Source organism: Chinchilla lanigera, unplaced genomic scaffold, assembly GCF_000276665.1.
Source record: "Chinchilla lanigera isolate Chin_1 unplaced genomic scaffold, ChiLan1.0 scaffold00007, whole genome shotgun sequence".
NCBI classification, from domain to species: domain Eukaryota; kingdom Metazoa; phylum Chordata; class Mammalia; order Rodentia; family Chinchillidae; genus Chinchilla; species Chinchilla lanigera.
Window position 1 is genome coordinate 2,970,621 of NW_004955408.1, and position 18,299 is coordinate 2,988,919.

The 18,299-nt window shown below is 37.0% G+C and overlaps 1 protein-coding gene across 1 annotated transcript in view; it reads right to left on the reverse strand.

Annotated features, from left to right (window-relative positions):
• Positions 1-18,299, reverse strand: part of Rapgef6 (Rap guanine nucleotide exchange factor (GEF) 6) — a 206,744-nt gene that overhangs the window by 68,091 nt on the left and 120,354 nt on the right. The window contains exons 8-15 of the mRNA XM_005376072.2: positions 17,115-17,292; positions 14,826-14,962; positions 12,126-12,284; positions 11,404-11,556; positions 7,427-7,591; positions 5,483-5,590; positions 3,209-3,412; positions 944-1,052 (exon numbers count right to left, since the gene is read on the reverse strand). Of these exons, the coding sequence (XP_005376129.1) occupies positions 944-1,052; positions 3,209-3,412; positions 5,483-5,590; positions 7,427-7,591; positions 11,404-11,556; positions 12,126-12,284; positions 14,826-14,962; positions 17,115-17,292 (1,213 nt within the window). The remainder of the gene's footprint in view (positions 1-943; positions 1,053-3,208; positions 3,413-5,482; positions 5,591-7,426; positions 7,592-11,403; positions 11,557-12,125; positions 12,285-14,825; positions 14,963-17,114; positions 17,293-18,299) is intronic.

Genomic DNA, 18,299 nt, shown 5'->3' on the forward strand with positions numbered 1-18,299 from the left:
AAAGCTTGCTTATTTTATGCTAAGTTATTAATGGGGAAATTGTCAACAGACATTTATTTACCAGATTTAACATGACACAATTCAGTTAAAGGGACTCAAAAAGAGGAAAAATGTGTTTATCATTATGACTGTTTCATTTATCATTATGACTAAGCATAATATAAAAGTTCAGAGTGAAAAACTGAAACTCACATTACAGGCATAGTTTTTAAAGTCAATTCAAACTCCTCCAATTGGAATCTAAACAACCTAAGAGTCCTCCCTACTGCCACTTCAAAAGAACATTTGAATTTTCTTCGATAGTTTTCAACTAATACATTTTAATTCTGCTGCCCTTCTCAAAATTTCAGCAAAAACCCTATGGTGTCTAATGAAACGAAATGGCAATAAATATTTCCTAAAATTAGAAAAAAAAGTTTAGTTAAAAGTATAAGCTTAATATACTTGCTTTATTCAGACAGAAATACAATAAAACCACAACACAGGCAGTGCAGTCAACATTTTTACACAGAAAGGTAGAGTATGCTATTATCAGAAATCTTTAATTCACTAATTACTTAAGGGAATCACTTATTTTCCTATTATTTCAGAAAGTTAGTCCGAAGGTTAGAAGTAGACTGATCTGCACAGTAGCCGGGAGGAAGAAACCTGCCTACGACTTCTAAATTTGACTGACGTCATTCTAAGTTGTACCAATAGCCCTCCAGGTGAGTACCACATAATGCTCATTTCCTAAATGACTAAGCATAACTTAATAAGATATCAAAGTAAGAAATACAAATCATGAAAAATGAAAATTTTAGATACTAAACAAAACTATCCTAATAAAACCATAATAGCTTTGACAAAAGAGTTTACACTTGACTATCTTCCCTCATGGTAATGACTTTTTGCTTTTTCTATTAGCAAAAAAAGGTCGGGCAATTTTTACAGCAAAACTCACCAAAAATGTTGGTCTTCACAGTAAGTGCCAGATGAGTATTATTCCGCAAAATTTCAAGAGCCTTCACGAACGTAATATTCTCAAAATTTTGTCCATTTACTTCCATTATCTTAAAAGTATTTGAAAAATACAAATTAAACTGTTATTAGTTTACATCTACAATCTTAAAAGTTTAATAATGAAAAACTAAAATTAATAAAATATACCATAAGTGAACAAAAAAAATCTCTGTGAGAAGGTGGACTATGGTTTCATTTTTCTTTCCTATATTGCTATTTCCCTAAATCTCTAAATGTTTTTGAAGAAGTTATGATATTTAGAAAAAAAAGTTTTAAAAACCCAGGATGATTTATAAATGAAGAAGAAATGTCAACCATGTCAGATCAGCTCATAAAAACTTCTGCTTGTGTAAGAATATACAAATTTTGAGTATATTTTAAGTTAAGTAATTTCATGTAAATTTATTGCATTTCAAAGTACATTAAATCATTTTAGAAGCAGCACTCTAAAGTATATTTAGTATATTTTGCTGCTACTTACTGAATCAGGAGTCAAACAACAAGAAAGAGAAACAAGATGGGTTTCCTTTTCCCATGTGAACACTATGACCCTTTAGAGCAGGGATTTCCCAATTTGCATATAAATCAGAATCATATAAGAGGCTTATTAAAAAAAAATTCCAAGGGACAAAGGACAAAGATAAACATAAATAAGAAAATAAAGCAGCAAAGGGTGTAGAATTAAAGGACTGACATAAAAGTTCCAAAAGGATGAGAGTATAAAACAATATATTGGGAAAAGAAAAAAAGAAATTATACAGAAGTAAAATCCACACTTGAAAAAGACTTGTGTCCATATACTAAAACAGCTAATCTAATATCATACAATGATTATAAAAATTAAGATCTTTTTTAACATATGCTAATGAAAGTTCTTAACTCCAAGTGCAGAGAATGAAGATTCTATACATAATGCTATGAGGGTGGGAGAAATCAAAGGAGGGAGAGAAAAAATAAAGATGGATTTGGACTTCTTTTGGGGAACATTAAGATGGTGTGATACCTTCCTGTAACGTCAATGCTTTCAGGAAAAGTCATGGAACAAGGGAATTTCATAAACAAAATACCTGAAGAACAACCAATACTGTATACTGATTCTGGGATCCTGGCTATTAGACATTGCTAATGAGTAGTCTGCAGTAAGGACTAGAAATCTTTATCTTTAAAAAGCTTCATTAGGGAAAGAAGGGAATTGTAAACTAGTTTATATCAGTTTCTTATCTCCTTGTTTTACTGGTATTTTGGGCCAAGTAAGTCTTACTGTGGAGGATGTGCTGGGCACTGTAGGCTATTTAGCTGCATCCTTGGCTCCTAGGCACTATGTGCCAGCCCTAATCCTCAGATCACGTTAAAATGTGTATCCAGTGGCTGGGCGTCCAGCTCTGTGGTTGAGCCTTCACCCGGAATGTGCGATGCGCTGGGTTTGATCCCCAGCACCACAAACACAAGCAAATGAAACTGAACCGATCTGTCTATACCTAGATATAGACAGACGCAGATATAGACATGTACATCTGGACATTTTCAAATGGCCTTGGGGCAAGACAGTGCATAGGTTATGAGTCAATGTTCTGAAGTGTGACATCTTTTACGATACAAATATCCTCATAATTTAAAAAAATGATAGTATGACTCTTAAAAGGAAAACAAAGCTGCACTCTAAAAAATGAATAAAGACAATTTTAAATGGGGAAAGGTAAGCTTCCTAAGTGATTCTGATGATCAGTGAAGTTTTTCTTAAATCAGTGAGATTTGGGAAACCACCTTTGGTGTACAAGAGAAGAGAGGTTTATAGAGAACTTTGTTAAAGACAGATTCCTAAGAGGCGTGGTGACGCACACCCGTAATCCCACCACCCCAGAGGCTGAGGCAGGAGGACCACTGCAAGTTCAAGGCTAGCCTGGGCTACAAAGTGAGCTCAAGGTCAGCCTGAACTACATAGTGAGATCCTGTCTCACAAAGACCAAAAAAATAAAAAGAAAAGAAAATGCTATGGAAGAGACGTAAGTGTCTCCACTTTCAAAACTCCTAAGGGTGCTAACTCATACACTGATCTTTCTAGAATATTACTTAAATATTACCTATTTTAAAAAGCTCAGAAAAATATTTTGTTAAACAGGCCATGCTCACTTGAAGAAATATCAGATGAGAACAAAAACAGCAGACACACTTTATAAGAGAAAGCTCTAAGCGGTAGGTTACTTACCTGGTCACCACGCTTCAGTCCTGCATCGGCAGCTTTGCTACCAGGTTCTACTCCTTCAACGAAAATACCAAATCCTTTTTCACTTCCTCCAGTGAGGCTGAAATGCAGAGGTGACTCCCGGGAAGCCTTCTGCAGCACAACCTGTCTCCACTTAGCCTTTGCAGCACAGGCAATGTTCAACAGCCGGAGATGACCATTCATTTTCTGTAAGGCGGAAAAGGGCAAAATGCACAAAAACCTATTCCTATAGGCTTCTAAAAAAATCACCTAAGTTGCTAGAGTATAAACACACAGACTACACAACATGTGAGCTGGGATAAACAAAACTGAGGGAGAGGACACTTTCACCCCAGAGTACTTTCAAGAACAAGATGTCATCATACGATTTTTGAATACCTTTGGATAAATACAGGTTAGAAAGGATCTGATGGCTCATTTACAGAGGAATGACAAAAATTACTTCTCACTCCCTAAACCTCCTCTTTGCTTATGTCCTGGATGGTGTATAAAATGTTTCTAAACCGTTATTTAAAATCTTTGATGACCTGAACCACTTTTCCAAATAGTGTTTCATGTTCAAAGAGACATCTGAGTTTCTACCTCTTCTAAGGAAGGCTTTCTGTATTATTTTAGCTCTCCCCTAAACTCAGTAATATTCTAACTTCCAGGTTCTAGTACCAGGTTAGTATTCAATTATTCTCAAATAATGTAAAATGCAAATTTCATTTCCCTAAAAAGAAGCCACCCCACAAAAGACACTAAGTTTTATACTTGTTCCAATCCCACATAACTCCTTGGATTATTATAATTCAATAAATATTCGATAAGTGATTGTTTACAGGGGGAAAATTCTATGACTGTAAGGTGGTTTTCACATTCCAATGTCCCCTAGATGCTTACACAGCCAGTACCAAAAGAGCCAAATGATACTGGTGTCCCTTTATTCAAGTACCCCGGTCCCTGTCCACTTTCCCCACTTTGCATGGAGCGGATACACTGCTGAGTAGTCTACACAAACCAACAGGTAAAGAAAGGGACAAACTCTGCTCATTTTCTCTTCTTCATTAAACTCAATCCACTTATACTCTGAAGACTACAGTTCTTGAGCATTTGCTGTTTGTTTTCAGACTGAGACAATCATTAACTCATTATAAGCCTCATACACTTTCACTGAATTAAGAGGCTAGCTTTCAGCTAAGATTACTGAGGCATAAAATTAGGCACCTTGTCCAATTCACAGATCTAGCAGGTGGTGGAGTTTGACCTTAATACAGGCAATCTGACTCCTGGGCTATAATCTCAAACCACTTTGTTGAGTTATTTACATAATTCCTAAAATTTCAAATTTGAGCCAGCAACCCACCTGCAGATCAGTTTTACATCTGACAGAGAGAAAGAAGGGGTAAGTAGCTACTGTGGAAATTAAGAGGACCTTGAGGGAACTGTCGTAAGGGCTGTATATTTTTTAAAAAGTGAAATCACACGAAGCAGCTAAACCTTCAGTCTTAATGTAATTCTGATATGTAAGATATGTATTCAAAGTTCCACAAGTTCCAAACAGCAGGACTGGCAAGAGAATTCCAGCACGGTGTGAGATGCAGAACTTGTGAAGAATATGCAACATTCTGGTTTGGCTATAAAATAGTGTATATAGGAAAAAGGCTAAAAATGTATGTGAGGAACATCAATACACAGTAACTACCTTGGTAGGAATTAATTTACTGACAGAAACATCAACATGCAGCATTTACAGTTTTAAAACTGTCTTTGAGTCACACAATGGACTAGAAGGAAGACAAACTAGACCTAAGAGCAGCTGGCAGCCTACTTTACCAGATCAGGGATAATGAAATCGTAACGCCCTAAACTGGGGTGGAAAAGAAATGGCTGAGAAAGAGGTCAGCAGCAAGTAGGCGCACGCGCATGTGCCTGTGCACGCCTAAGTCCTGAGAGGACGACTTGAGAAACCGACTGGACTCTGGCGACCAAACTCAAGGAAGAGAAAGGGAGCCACACACAAGACGACCGTTTAAAAGCCTGGGAAACGAAGGGATAACAATGCTAGTCTTAAACGACAACGAAAGAGCCGAGAGGACATCTGTCTGGGTTGCGATGGCAGAGGAGAAACACGTCTCTAGGTCAGATGTGGAAGCTCACAGAATAGATGTCTGAGACACTGGAAAGGTGAAAACTGCTGCTTCTCTGAACTGCTGCTCTTGCTAAGGGGTAGGGAAGCTTCTAAATTCTGAAAAGATAAACTCTTTTGAGCCTTACTGTATCTTCCAGATTTTTTTCAAATTCTTCTAGAAACTGAGTCATAGCAGGATCACCTTCAAAATCATTAAAATGATTATTTACCCACAATAATACAATCCGCGTCACCTGTGGAAACAGAGAAGGCAGCATGTATTATGAGAGGCAGACTTGCTGCAAAGCAGATTCCAAAAGCATGTCAAAAGCCAAGAAGGAACTGAGTTCTTTGGCCAGCACCCTGACTCCGCCCCTTTCCAAACCAGGCTACTTCCATTGTTCAGTTTGAATTTCTGCTTCCTTGGATACACACGTGAACACAGGAGGACTCTGCACTCAGAGAAGATACAAGTTTTCTTGTTTACTCAAATGTACAAAGTATACAGGATGATACATTTTAAAATGCAAGCTTCTATTATAAATGTAGGCAATCATATTAATCAAAGGACCGTACTAGAATGTTTCTATAACCAAGAACATGTTTAACCACAGATGAACCTAATTTCCTTCACAGTAAATACTGATAATTTTTAAAGTGATAAACTGGGTCACTTTGCTCTACAATTTTTTAAAAAAAGTTGAAGATTAACAAATGTAAGTGATTTGCAAATATAGTCTGTCATTTTAGGTGCTGTCTTGGGTTTCTGGATTGTGTTGTTTGAAGCACAAAAGGTTTTAATTTTGATTAAGTCCAGTTTATTTTTTCTTTTGTCGTTTGTGCTTTGGTTGTCATATCTGAACAAGAATTGCCAAATTTTATTTTATTTTATTTTTTTGTCTTTTTGAGACAGGGTTTTGCTATGCACTTCAGGTTGGCCTCAAACTCACAGTGATCCTCCTGCCTCAGCCTCCCAAGTGCTGGGATTACAGGCCTGTGCCACCACGCCCAGCTTAACTGCCAAATTTTAGTCATGAAGAATTACTCCTATGTTTTCTTCTATGAGTACCATAGTTTTAGGCCTCTGGCCCATTTTGTGTAAATTCTTATATATGGTAAAAGGACCCAATTTCATTCTTTTGCGTATGGCTACCTGGTTATTGCTAAATTCATTCACTCTCTAAGCACGCCTTTATTTTTCAGCAACTGAAATAACTATATTTAATCGCAAAGGGGCAAGCCTGTAGCTTTTGACACTACAGTTTTCTAATTAACAGAATTCCACAATCTACCTATATCAGATTTCCTATAAAATGCAACTCAGAAAGATAGTTGGCAATTGAGATCCTACTTTTCCCATTGACTTGCTGAGGTAGTACTAGTCTGCCCATTAAATTTACGAAATATCCCATACAATAAGATAATAATCTATTTAAAACACCAATTTTTAATAAAAAAATTACAAAAAGGAAGATCTGACACAGACACAGAAGAGACTGTTTGACACTGTTTTCAAATGATTATAAAGTCTGTAATTCATAAAAATTAAGATATTCCTTACTCTGAGGTTGAAAATAATTTATCTGGTGACTATAAATTACTAACCAGTTAATGTTTTATTAATTTTCAGAAACAACTCAGTATTTTAGCAAAAGTACAAAATACTGTCATGTAGTTATCATGTTTCCTGCATAGCTATACCATGGCATTATTTCAGTTCTTGCCTTTTAAGACTCATTCACTTTCTTTCGTTTCTATCATGTTCACTTTTAACAGGCTATTCTGTCATAAATGTAAGTGAGCAGAGATATCTCTATGCTGACATCCATTCTTTAGGTGAACTGAATTGTTATTAAACAATCAAACTGGGTGTGGTGGTACCCAGCATTTGGCAGGCTAAGGCTGGAGGCTCTCCATGAGTTTGTGGCCAGTTTAGGCTATCGTGAGTTCAAGACCAGCCTAAACGACACTGTGAGACTTTGACTAAAAATCAACTGACCAAACAAACAAATCTATCAAACTGCAAAAGATCTCATTAGTAAAAATTTAAGTGTTAAAATCACTTTCATGTCCTTTATAAAAAAACTAACCTTATCTCTTAAACTGTCAATCTTAAACCATTCTAGTAGCTTGATTCCAACATCCAAAGGACTTTCAAGGAATGTCCTATAAGTTAATAGAAAATCTTCTATGTAAGTTGGGTCCACAATAGAATGTTCTTCTATTAAATGCATGATGAGACGCTCAGGTGTTGCCTAAAAACACAAGGACAGAAGGGATTAGAAAACAAACAACTCGGGATTCAAACAGTTTCTCTGTAGATGTTCCTTTAAAACTAGAGTTTCACCTTTAGAACCTTAGTACTGGGAGCAGGCAGTCTTTCCAGGTTGTAATTCAGCAGCACCCAGAGGTTCAGAGTGAGAAATGGGAGAGGAGTAAGTACCCAGCAGCACTGCACAGCTATACCTGCTTCCAGTGGCATTTCATCATAGCAGGGCCTTTGATTTATCGTTCTGCAGGCTGTTAGCCACTTCTATTACAACTGGGGACATGTAATGACTGTCCAGGACAAGAGGAGGAGGAAGTGAGAGTTAAACAAGCTTTCTTTCAAAGTTAATCCACTTATAATTTTCTTTTGCATTAGGCTATAGAAACAATATGTCAACACAAGATAGTCAGGTGTTACTGTCGTTGTTACTTTTCTCTTCCACCGTTTCTCTCTGCTGGCTGACCACCTTAGGAGGAACCCACAGTCCTACAGAAGTTTTCCCATTCAGAGTTTAAAATGCCTGCCTGCGTCCCAGTTTATAAAAGGAAATATAAACATTTCCCACTGCTCCTCTTTGAGCTTCTGAACCAACACCAACATATATCAGCCTTTGTGATTTTTCATAGGTAGCACATATATAGAAGTAAACAACAAAAAACCAAACAGAAAAAGAAACCCCAGCTGTTAAGCCTGATACAGATACCAACTGTTGTCATAACCCCAAACTTCACTTTGCTGCTTTCATCTGAAGAACTCGCTGTTCACAATTGTATAGTAAGCATACATTAATGCTAACAACGTACTAATCTAAGAATTTATTTACTTATAAAAACATATTCCCTGCTAACAAAGAATATAAATATTTTCTGTAGAAGGAAGCCAGAAATAAGACTTTTCATATAACCTACTTAAGCGCCAAGGAGACCATACATTACTGCTCTTCTTCTACCCTCCAAAACACTCTAAGCCTAAGCGTGAGCCATGTTTATTATCTAGATCAATCACTGTTTTCAGTCACTGCAACCTGGTTCCTAGGTCATACACAGAGAAGTCAAGGGTGGGATGTGGGCAGTGTGAAAGAGAGGCTATCATTCTGCGTGGCTAAATCCAGGACCACCTATGATGCACACTGAAACTTTTCTACAGGTAAGGCTCATGACTACGCAGGACATGTCACCAGCACACTCACTAGCAAGCACAAGGAGGGGTGCTTGGAGATGGGATGCATATAATGGTAGCAGGCAAAGGGGATGGGTGACGTGATTATATAGGCATGGTAGACTCATCATAGCCAACAAAATATGAGCAACTTCTGGAAAAGATATTTACAAACACAGAAAGGAGGTTATAGAAAACTGTAGTAAAGTACTGCAACTGGAAGTATTAGTATGAACTCATGGCTGTTAAACATATTTTCTAGCTCTGTCTGCTGAGAGGATCTAAAAACTATGCTACATCAGCAGAAATACAGTGAGTATCCAGATCTTGGTACATAAATGCTATTCTTCCACTGGAAGGACCATGAGCTCTCTGAAGAAATGGTGGATCCCAAAGCTAGAGCAGAGAGAAAAAGTTTATGTTGAGCTTTATTATTTGCCAGGTAACAAGGAGGCACGGAACAAGGATGTCAAAAGAATGCTTGAACGTCTCACAGGCCAAATGTCAGACAATTTAAGCATAAAAATAATATGGTAAGGGAATACAACAGCTGAGTTAGCTAATACAAATAAATTAATACAAGAGAAAAGAAAGCTCATCCTTACTGAATGACAGTTAATAAATACAGAAGACATTACGGAAATAGGATATCACCATTTCAGGCAGAAGTAGTCAGCAGCAATCAAGACTGGTGGGTAGTAGCTTAAACCTGGTTGTTACCATCCGCAAACCAGAGGCTGTATACTGATATTATCACAGAACATCTCCCCAGCACGCACTCATCAGTTATAAAAGGTCTCATGGAGACTTCACAGTGAGGCAGCATGGCAGACAGTCACCGACATGACCAGAACATCAGCAGTGCCTGGACAGACAGATCAGCATCGATGCTGCCTGAGCTAATGCATCGAGAAGGGCACATCAGCATTCTGGTGGAACTCCCCCCAGGGAAGAATGACTTGAGCATGGCAATGAAGAAACATGGCAGATCCACGCACAGGTATTCCTTGCTTAACAACGGTTTGCATTTAGGCCCCGACCCCCTTTTTTGGTACAGTCCTTACATCTTGGTAACAGAGCCTCAGTGTCTTTTTTCGGTTCTGCACATCACTACAATTTTAGGTTCTGTTGTACATTACAGCACTGCATGTAAGTTACGCAAATAAAAGCAAAGACATCAAGCTGGAGTTTCCTTTGGTCATTTCTTTGTTCTGAATAATGTAGTGTACATATCCTCTCCTCCAATGTAGTGTACATATTATACATAATTCCTCCTTTAGCAACCAGTTCATTCAACAATCTCATTGCAGGAATGTAAGGAGGAAAGTCTGTAAAGGGTTATAGCACAGGATACAAGAACTGTATTCTTTAAATCTGCTGAAGGTAGGAATGATAGGTAAAGAATGAGAAACTGGAACAGACTGAAGTGATATGACAACTAAATGCAACTGTGTTTCTGGATGTGATCTCGGAGCATAAATGAGAAAACCACACTGCTGGGATTGTTGATGAACACCTAATAGGGCCTATGAGCCAAATGGATTTATATCAGCAATGTCTACTTCCTGACACGAAGGACTCCATGCTGTTTATATAGGTGAGTGTTCTTGTTTGTAAAAGACTTGAAATATTTGAGTGAAAAGGCTTCACATCTATAGATCACTATCAAATGATTCTAGAGAAGAGTAATGATAATGGAGCAAATGCAGTAAACATTAAAAGTAGGGAAGCAGGCTGTGGTGGTGCACATCTGTAATTCCAGCACTCAGGAAGGTGAGGCAGGGGGACCACTGTGAGTTTGAGGCCAGCCTGGGCAATATAGTGATGTCAACGCCAGCCCGAACTACACAGCCAGACCCTGTCTCAAAAAAAAAACCCAAAAAACAACAAACAAACCAAAAAAAGGTAGGGAAGAACGTTAGACTCAGACATCTGAACATTAGACTCAGATATCTGATCATTAGACTCAGACATCTCTCTGATTTATCTCCTTCACTATTAAACTGCTCAATCTACAACAAAGAATGACACACTTATCTTGGAACCAAGACTGGTTGAAAAGAAAAACCTATGTGTTTATTTCTTCTCCTCGCCCACCTATACCTGCTCTCTTTCATATTCAGATGTGTTTACAGTGACAAGGGAGAGGGTGAGGAGTAGCGGAGGGCAGGATGTGGAGAAGGGAAACCAACACACTACAGGCGTCATTCGCAGAGTCTCCCTGTTTCTGACTTCACTCCTTTAGCCCTCAGAAAGCCCTTTTCCTCTCCTCCAGGCAAGAAAAGGGGGAGTTTGGAGAGCCCCTATTTTCAATGCTACAGAGATTCAGCGAGCACTCTGCCTCTTAATTTAGGACTCCACTATCAATGAATTACAAAATACATCTAAGGAAGAAAATATTGACCAAAATATTCTAAAATAATACCTTGCTCGTGGTGATATGAAATGATAATAAGTTATCCTTCATCATTACCATGTGTACAAGTCAGCTAGACAAGGCAAAGGCACCAACTCTATTTATAACAGATTCTAACATGCTACATAGTGAACTATCTCGAGCTACTTAAAAAAGTGGCTCAATGCCCTTCCAAAATCAGATAAAAAGCTTTATTCTACCTAATAGTAAACAAAAACACCTACCTTGATTACAATGTGTCCTTTCCTGGTTCCACTCCGGTCTAACTCCCGATGCTCATGTACCATAACAATTTCTCCCTCTTCCTCAACTTTATGGGTATTTTTTTCTACATGATTTAAAATTCTCCAATAATCCCGCTGGGCTATGCAGACAAACTGTCCGAGAACAACATGGGGACAATTAATGAACCTATAGTACATAAACACATCACTGCGCACAAAGGCAGAGCACAAAGGCAAGAAGTCGAGCGGCATCAGTCCTCTCTCATTCGATCCCGTTAGTCTTCAAGAAAATTCAAGGCAAAACAATTTATGCACTGAGAGACCAAAGAAGTCAATTCTGTTTGAATTCTGCTCTAAATGCAGAAGTGCCTACTTCTTCCAAAACCGACACTGTGCAAAGGAAACACGAAGCAAGAGTAAGTTAGAAACAACTAAGTTCCTATTTCTTTCCTTTGTTTAAAAATAAGATTCTGGGCTGGCTGTCACACAGAAGTTTAGCAAGCTAGAGTTTATCTGGCACATTTTCTTACAAATGTAAAGTGTGCTAAATTCTACAAATATCTGATGCAGATACAAAATCTAGTTTCCTTTAACTATCTAGCTATTGACCTTTCTAATTCTCACACAAAGCTATTTTATTTTGATGAAAACAAAACAAAAAACTAGGTTTAGCCATTTTAAATTAAACAAGCAGGAGTATTTGAGCAAAGAGACAAACTTACCTGACAATCATCTACTTTAGTCCTAACAATTCCATGCATGTACTGCTTATCCAGAGTGGGAGCAATTCCAAAACTATTTCCCATAAAGAGATTTTCAACTTTTCCATCTGGATGACTAATTTCTACAGTGCCGTTCAAAATAACATACCATGAGTCAAGCTATAGAAAAAAAATTAAGAATCTTTTAAAAATTATTTCATGCTAATAAGAATTTATCAAAATATATAACTTGCATAATTTAAAAAAGAAAAAAATAAGATCTGGTTCTATATTATTAAGTTCTCTATCAACAGTTCCCTTTGCCTTGTCTATGTAAATTAATGAGGTTTATTTTACTTTTTCATATCAGTCAACAAAGAAAATCAGGAACTTTCATAATTGGCCAAATTTTTGGAGGCAAATATGTTTAAGAGCACAAACCCTTGGAGTCTTAATCCAGATCCTACCACTAACCCGCTGAACAACGTTCAAAAAGTTATACAACCCCACGCAGACCTCGTTCCATTATTGCTAAAAAGGCAGTTTTTATTATAGGACTACTATATTAACAAAATGAGTTTCTAAATACTGAAGTGCCTACAACAATGCCTGGCATATAATAATCACTCAAAACATAAACTGTGAAATGGGAAGAAAATGTTCAAAGGAGAAGGTGGGGCACAAGGGACAAGAGAAAAACAAGGAAAAAATAGAAACAAAGCTTCTGTAAATAGAAGAGGGGCTGAAAGGAGGGAGAAAGAGTTGGAAAAAAGGCAAGATATACCATGTACAGGTACAAATTCTATATAATGAGTATTATAACTATGTATATCTAATCGTACCAATAAAAAGAAAAAAGTATAAAAATACTAATGACTTAGAAAAATTAGTAAACAGCTGAATTTAACAAAATAAAACATTCAAAATTTCTCCTAATGTTGAGAAGATATTGCCTTCATTTATACGGAAGTATTTAATTCTACAGGGAGATATATTTTTAAAGATTTAATGTGTATCAACAAAACACTACATTTTCCTGATTTAATAACCACCCTCTTTATTAGCCTAACTTTTAATAATTTTAATGAGATGTAAGGAAAATCTAGGATTTCCAGTTCTTGAATGGTTACCAGAGGCAGGAAGAAAGTTTTCAGAAGTTCACTTTTTTGGTTATTTTAATTATAAAATACAGTCATTGTTGAATTTGTGGATTACATCAACTACTTGAGAGGAGAGACTGTGTCTGATTTTTCCTACCACTGTATCACTGTCTAAAGCAGTACCTGGTACACAGTTGACACATAACAAATTTTCCTGGCAGGACTGTAGAAAATTAAAGGAAAACAAAAACTTAAGGAAAAGAAAATAAAAATCATTAAAAACCCTACTGTTACACAGCTAATAATTTGGTTTGCTTCTTGCCAATAATTAAAAAAACATTTATTACAGTGTTCATTTGTTCACCAAACTTTTTGGGGGAACATATCCTACGTGTCAGAAGTATTCTAGGAGGTAAGAAGAAAATACATAAATCAGAGCTAGAGATAAGACCTCTGACCTCAAAGAAAGAAATAATTATATTAAATATATAATTATAAAATAATTTGAGGAGCTGGGGCAAGAGTTCAGTGGTAGAGCACTTGCCTAGCATGTTCAAGGTCCCCCTTCCCTCTCTATTGGTATAAAAAATAAAAATGAAAAGGAATGATTGGAGAATCTATATAATATATTCTATTCCTATATAATGATTTGGTTAATTGTTGCCTTTTCTCAGATTATATTTTGGTCACATCCCATTTTTACTATTATAAATACACTGCAATGAACATCATTTGATATTACTGAGTTTTTTTTACATGATGTCCTCAGGAGAAGTCAAAGAACAGGTCAGAGGCTATGAGTACTTTGGATTCTAGGCATGTTAGTATATAGTAACTCATTTTAACACAGTAGTTCTGTCATAGAAACTTGTTGTGGCCGTTTTAGGAGTAGTTAAGAATTTCTTTTTCTTTTTTAGTTCTAATACCTTCCAACCCCCTTACATCCTTTCTGTACCTGTCTAAAAGATGCCATCTGAGCATTTTTAAACAAAATTGCCACATAAATGGTTCAAGTAGCCACAGTCCACTAGGAGGCACTGCCAGCAAGATGCTTCCTTCTTTTGAAAAAAGGTACAATATAGAAAAAGTATATACTTGATAAAAATTTTAAACAATAATGCTAGATAAAAATGTACAGATTTCTGAAAGCCCTACAACCTAACTTTAGCCAGGCATGATGGCACACGCCTGTAATCCCAGCACTAGGGAGGGTAAAGCAAGAGAATCGCTGTGAGTTTGAGGCCAGCCTGGACTACAGAGTGAGTTCAAGCCAACCTGAACTGCACAGTGAACCCTGTCTCAAAAAGACAAAAAACAAACCAAGCAATAAAAACAAAAAATAAAAACAATTTGAGAAATAAAAACATCTCATTCAATGACTATTATTTATTGAGTATCTATTCTGTCTAACATCCATGGCTAGGAAATCAAATCTAAAATAAAGAAAACCAAAAACTTACCCCTTCAGAAATTATAACTACCCTGAACCCAGTATTTATTTAAGACAGTTTAAATTTCGAAAGTCAGGATATATTTATGTTAATTAAACTCTTCTAAGAGCAGAATTAGTAAAAGTTAGCACCCACATTAAACGACATGTGACATTTATCTGCTAACCTACCTCTTGCCCATCTTCAAGAATGACTGCTCCAGCTTGCTCCACCACTTCAAAAATCATCACCGAGCAGAGCTCTCTCCTTACTGACATGGTCATGTTTGCAAAGGCAGGGAGCTGGTGCATAAATTCAAGTAACTGCTCTATGAAACACAGAAACTCCAGCATAAGGATTAAAGATGCAACAAAATCTACAACTCAAGTATTAGGAATTTATGCTGTTAAAGTAAAGTAACCAAGATACGATATGACTGTTGACTTTAAAACATCAGGTATGGTTATGCATACGCTCAACTCACATATAAACACGGGCACACTACCGGACACCAGGCTTCACACTCCCCAGACTCAGGTCTGCATGAAGATGAGCAATTTATCTAGTTTGTGGAGCCCAACACGCTACCCTGAGGTGCTTAAGCTAAGTGACCTTTTGACCCGATGGGCAGGGCTTTCATCTGATCTTATCTGGCTGGAATTTTGTTTTTCTTCTTTTAAATGCTGTAATACATGTCAGCAAGTACTGTAATTAAATTAGGACAACAGTGTGAATTCCAGATCAAGATTTGTCAAAGCAACTAGGTGACACTCTAGCCTAGTTTATGTTTATGGGCTCCACAAGCCATGCTTTGGTATACACATATGAAAATAAAGATAAACATAAGGGAAAAACACACATAAGCAGTCAGCTACAGGTTTCAGAAGACTCTAAGAAGCTATATACTGTACTCACAGATAATTGGAAGCAACTGTATTTCAACTTTTAAAAAAATTTTCTGAAAATAGCATAGTATATAATTCATCATTGAAAATGAACTTTCAGTTTCTGTGCTGATGTTTGTGCATGCGTTTAAACTGGTTATTTAACAATCTTATGCTTCAGAATGCCAAAGTCTACTGACTTTTTAAAAACAACTATTCACTTTATTGATCTTTACTAAGTTATGACTGCTATTAGTAGTCATTATCATCTAATTTGAACAATGTGACTATGATTAAATATCCTAAGATAAACTCTTAATTTAATCATAAAGTGTAATAATTGACACTGTCATAATTTATTTCCAGATGTTCCCCAAAACTTCACGCACTCATAGGTGGGGCTTTTGGGAGGTGACTGGATTATGGAAGCTGATACTCCTCCGTGGATTAGTCTGCTGATGGGTTTATAGCTAAACTCAGCCTGCTGGAGAAGGTGGGTCCCTGGGGATGCGGCCTGGAAGGGTCTATCTCCCTACCCTGCGATCTCTGTTTTCTGTCTGCCATGCCATGAGCAACTCTTCTCTGCCATGGTCCTCTTCCACGCCACCCTGCCTTGGGGCCAGCCCACTATTGAGTGGAACCTCTATAAACCGCCTGCAAGTTGTAGATGTTGAGTACTGTGTCTCAGGGACGAGAGAGTAACTAACACCGACAGTAAGTAACCTTTAACATCAGCATCTTTAGTATTCAATTTTCCAATTAGTAACAAGTTCCGTGAGAAATTACAGGAAGGAATATGTATAAATTTTAACCAAACACATTAAAAGATATATATATGTATGTATGTGTATATATATACATAAAAGATATATATACACATACAAACACATATGTAAATTTTTTCTAACTAGGGAAATTAAAATACAATTTTTGAAAAATTTTTAAAAAGCAAATTCAGACACTGGCCATTCCTGTAACTGTTTTAAATATCTTACAGACATGTAGGGAAAACTCAGTTTAATGCAATCAAAGCTTTCTTTTATCATCTGTAGCAGCCAACTCCAAAGATGGCTTTAACTGATCCTGGTCTCCTGACAGTCAAGCCTTTGTACAGCTGCCTCCCAGACTGTAGCAGGGTTCTTTGGAATGATAAACCACAGGCAGCAGTGATGATGAATCACTTCTGAGGCCGAATCATAAAAGATACCATGACACCTGTCTTACTCTCCCACGGACTATTTGCTCTGGGGAAGTCTTCTGCCATTACGTAAGGACATGTAAGCAAGCGAGGAAGGAAATAAGGTCTTGTACCAAAAGCCATGTGAGTAGCCATCTTGTACACAAAGCCTTCAGCTCAGCCCACTGAAGACTGAGATGACTGCAGCCTCTTGACGTTCTGCTACAACCTTATCTCACACACTGAGTCTGTGTCAGTTTAACACAAGTATCGTGTTAAAACTATTAAAATTCTCACCTCACTAAAAAACAACATAATAAATGTATGTTGTCTTACCCTTTAACTTTTAGAGTAATTGAAGTGGCAACAGGTAACTATGTACATTTACACATTCTTATGTGAACAGATATATTTCTTACCGATGTCATCATCGGTTTTGTCTGCAGGTTCTTTTTCAAGACATTCTCGAACAAGATCTCGTCCCTGCAATGGATCTGTTCGATCAATCTCTTCTTCTTCCTCCTCTTCATCCTCAGAATCAACAGGTCCTTCTGGAAGGCGCGTTAAATCTACATCTCCTACCTCACTCTCTGTAGCCTACAGAAAGAAAGTCAGTCATTTATTATTTTATGTCAGTATGAATTACCATTGTCAGTTCAATTACCATTACAACGTATATTGTACTAAGAATACAATAAGCAAAGCGGTTGCCTAGTATGCAAGAAGGCCATAGGTTCACTCTCTAGTACCAAGATAAAAATACAATGAAATGATATTTATTAATTTTTTTCTACCCAAAATATAGGCTTACTTTCCACATTGTGCTATTTAAGTGATAAATCGTGGCTAGTAAATTCAAATTTGGTCAGGAGACTCAAACATCACTAAATATTTCAGTTGTTTTCCAACAAAACCCTTGTATTTCTTGAAAGCACAAAGCTCTCCAAAACATGAGGCACAGGAATGAAGTACCAACATATGCGTAAGCAGCAACCTAAGCGGGTTTGTGGAGGTATCCTTTCACTAAGAGCGGTGCAAAGTCCAGTCCGAGAGATATTCATGTTAGCTAAAAGTAGAAGTTTATACGAGCCCAAATAAACCTCTTCTCCTTTAAAAAAATAAAAGCAACTTTGAAAAAAAAAGTACAATGATGGGTGTGTTTCAGCACTTTTCAGTATTGTACCTGTCATTTCCCAACCTTATTGCTGGATCTAACAGTGTAAAGAGCAGAGGTTAATCTTTACAGTAAACCTGAACAACTTTGGAAACATTAGTATCAGATCTACAAAAAGAACTAGCAGATTCCTAAATATTGTAAGTTAAAAGGTCACTCAGAAAACAATGAAAAAATTTTAAGAAAACAATATTGCCTTTAATTATTAAGCAGTATTTCTGACTATTATACTCTTTTTTTTTTATTTTAAAGATAAAAGGAGGGAAACATTAACAGACATACAACATTTTACACTCTTGACTCATACTGTAAATAAAAAAGCATGAGCTGGGCGTGGTGGCGCACGCCTGTAATCCCAGCACTTGGGAGGCTGAGGCAGGAGGATCATTGCGAGTTCGAGACCAGCCTGGGCTACAAAGTGAGCTCAAGG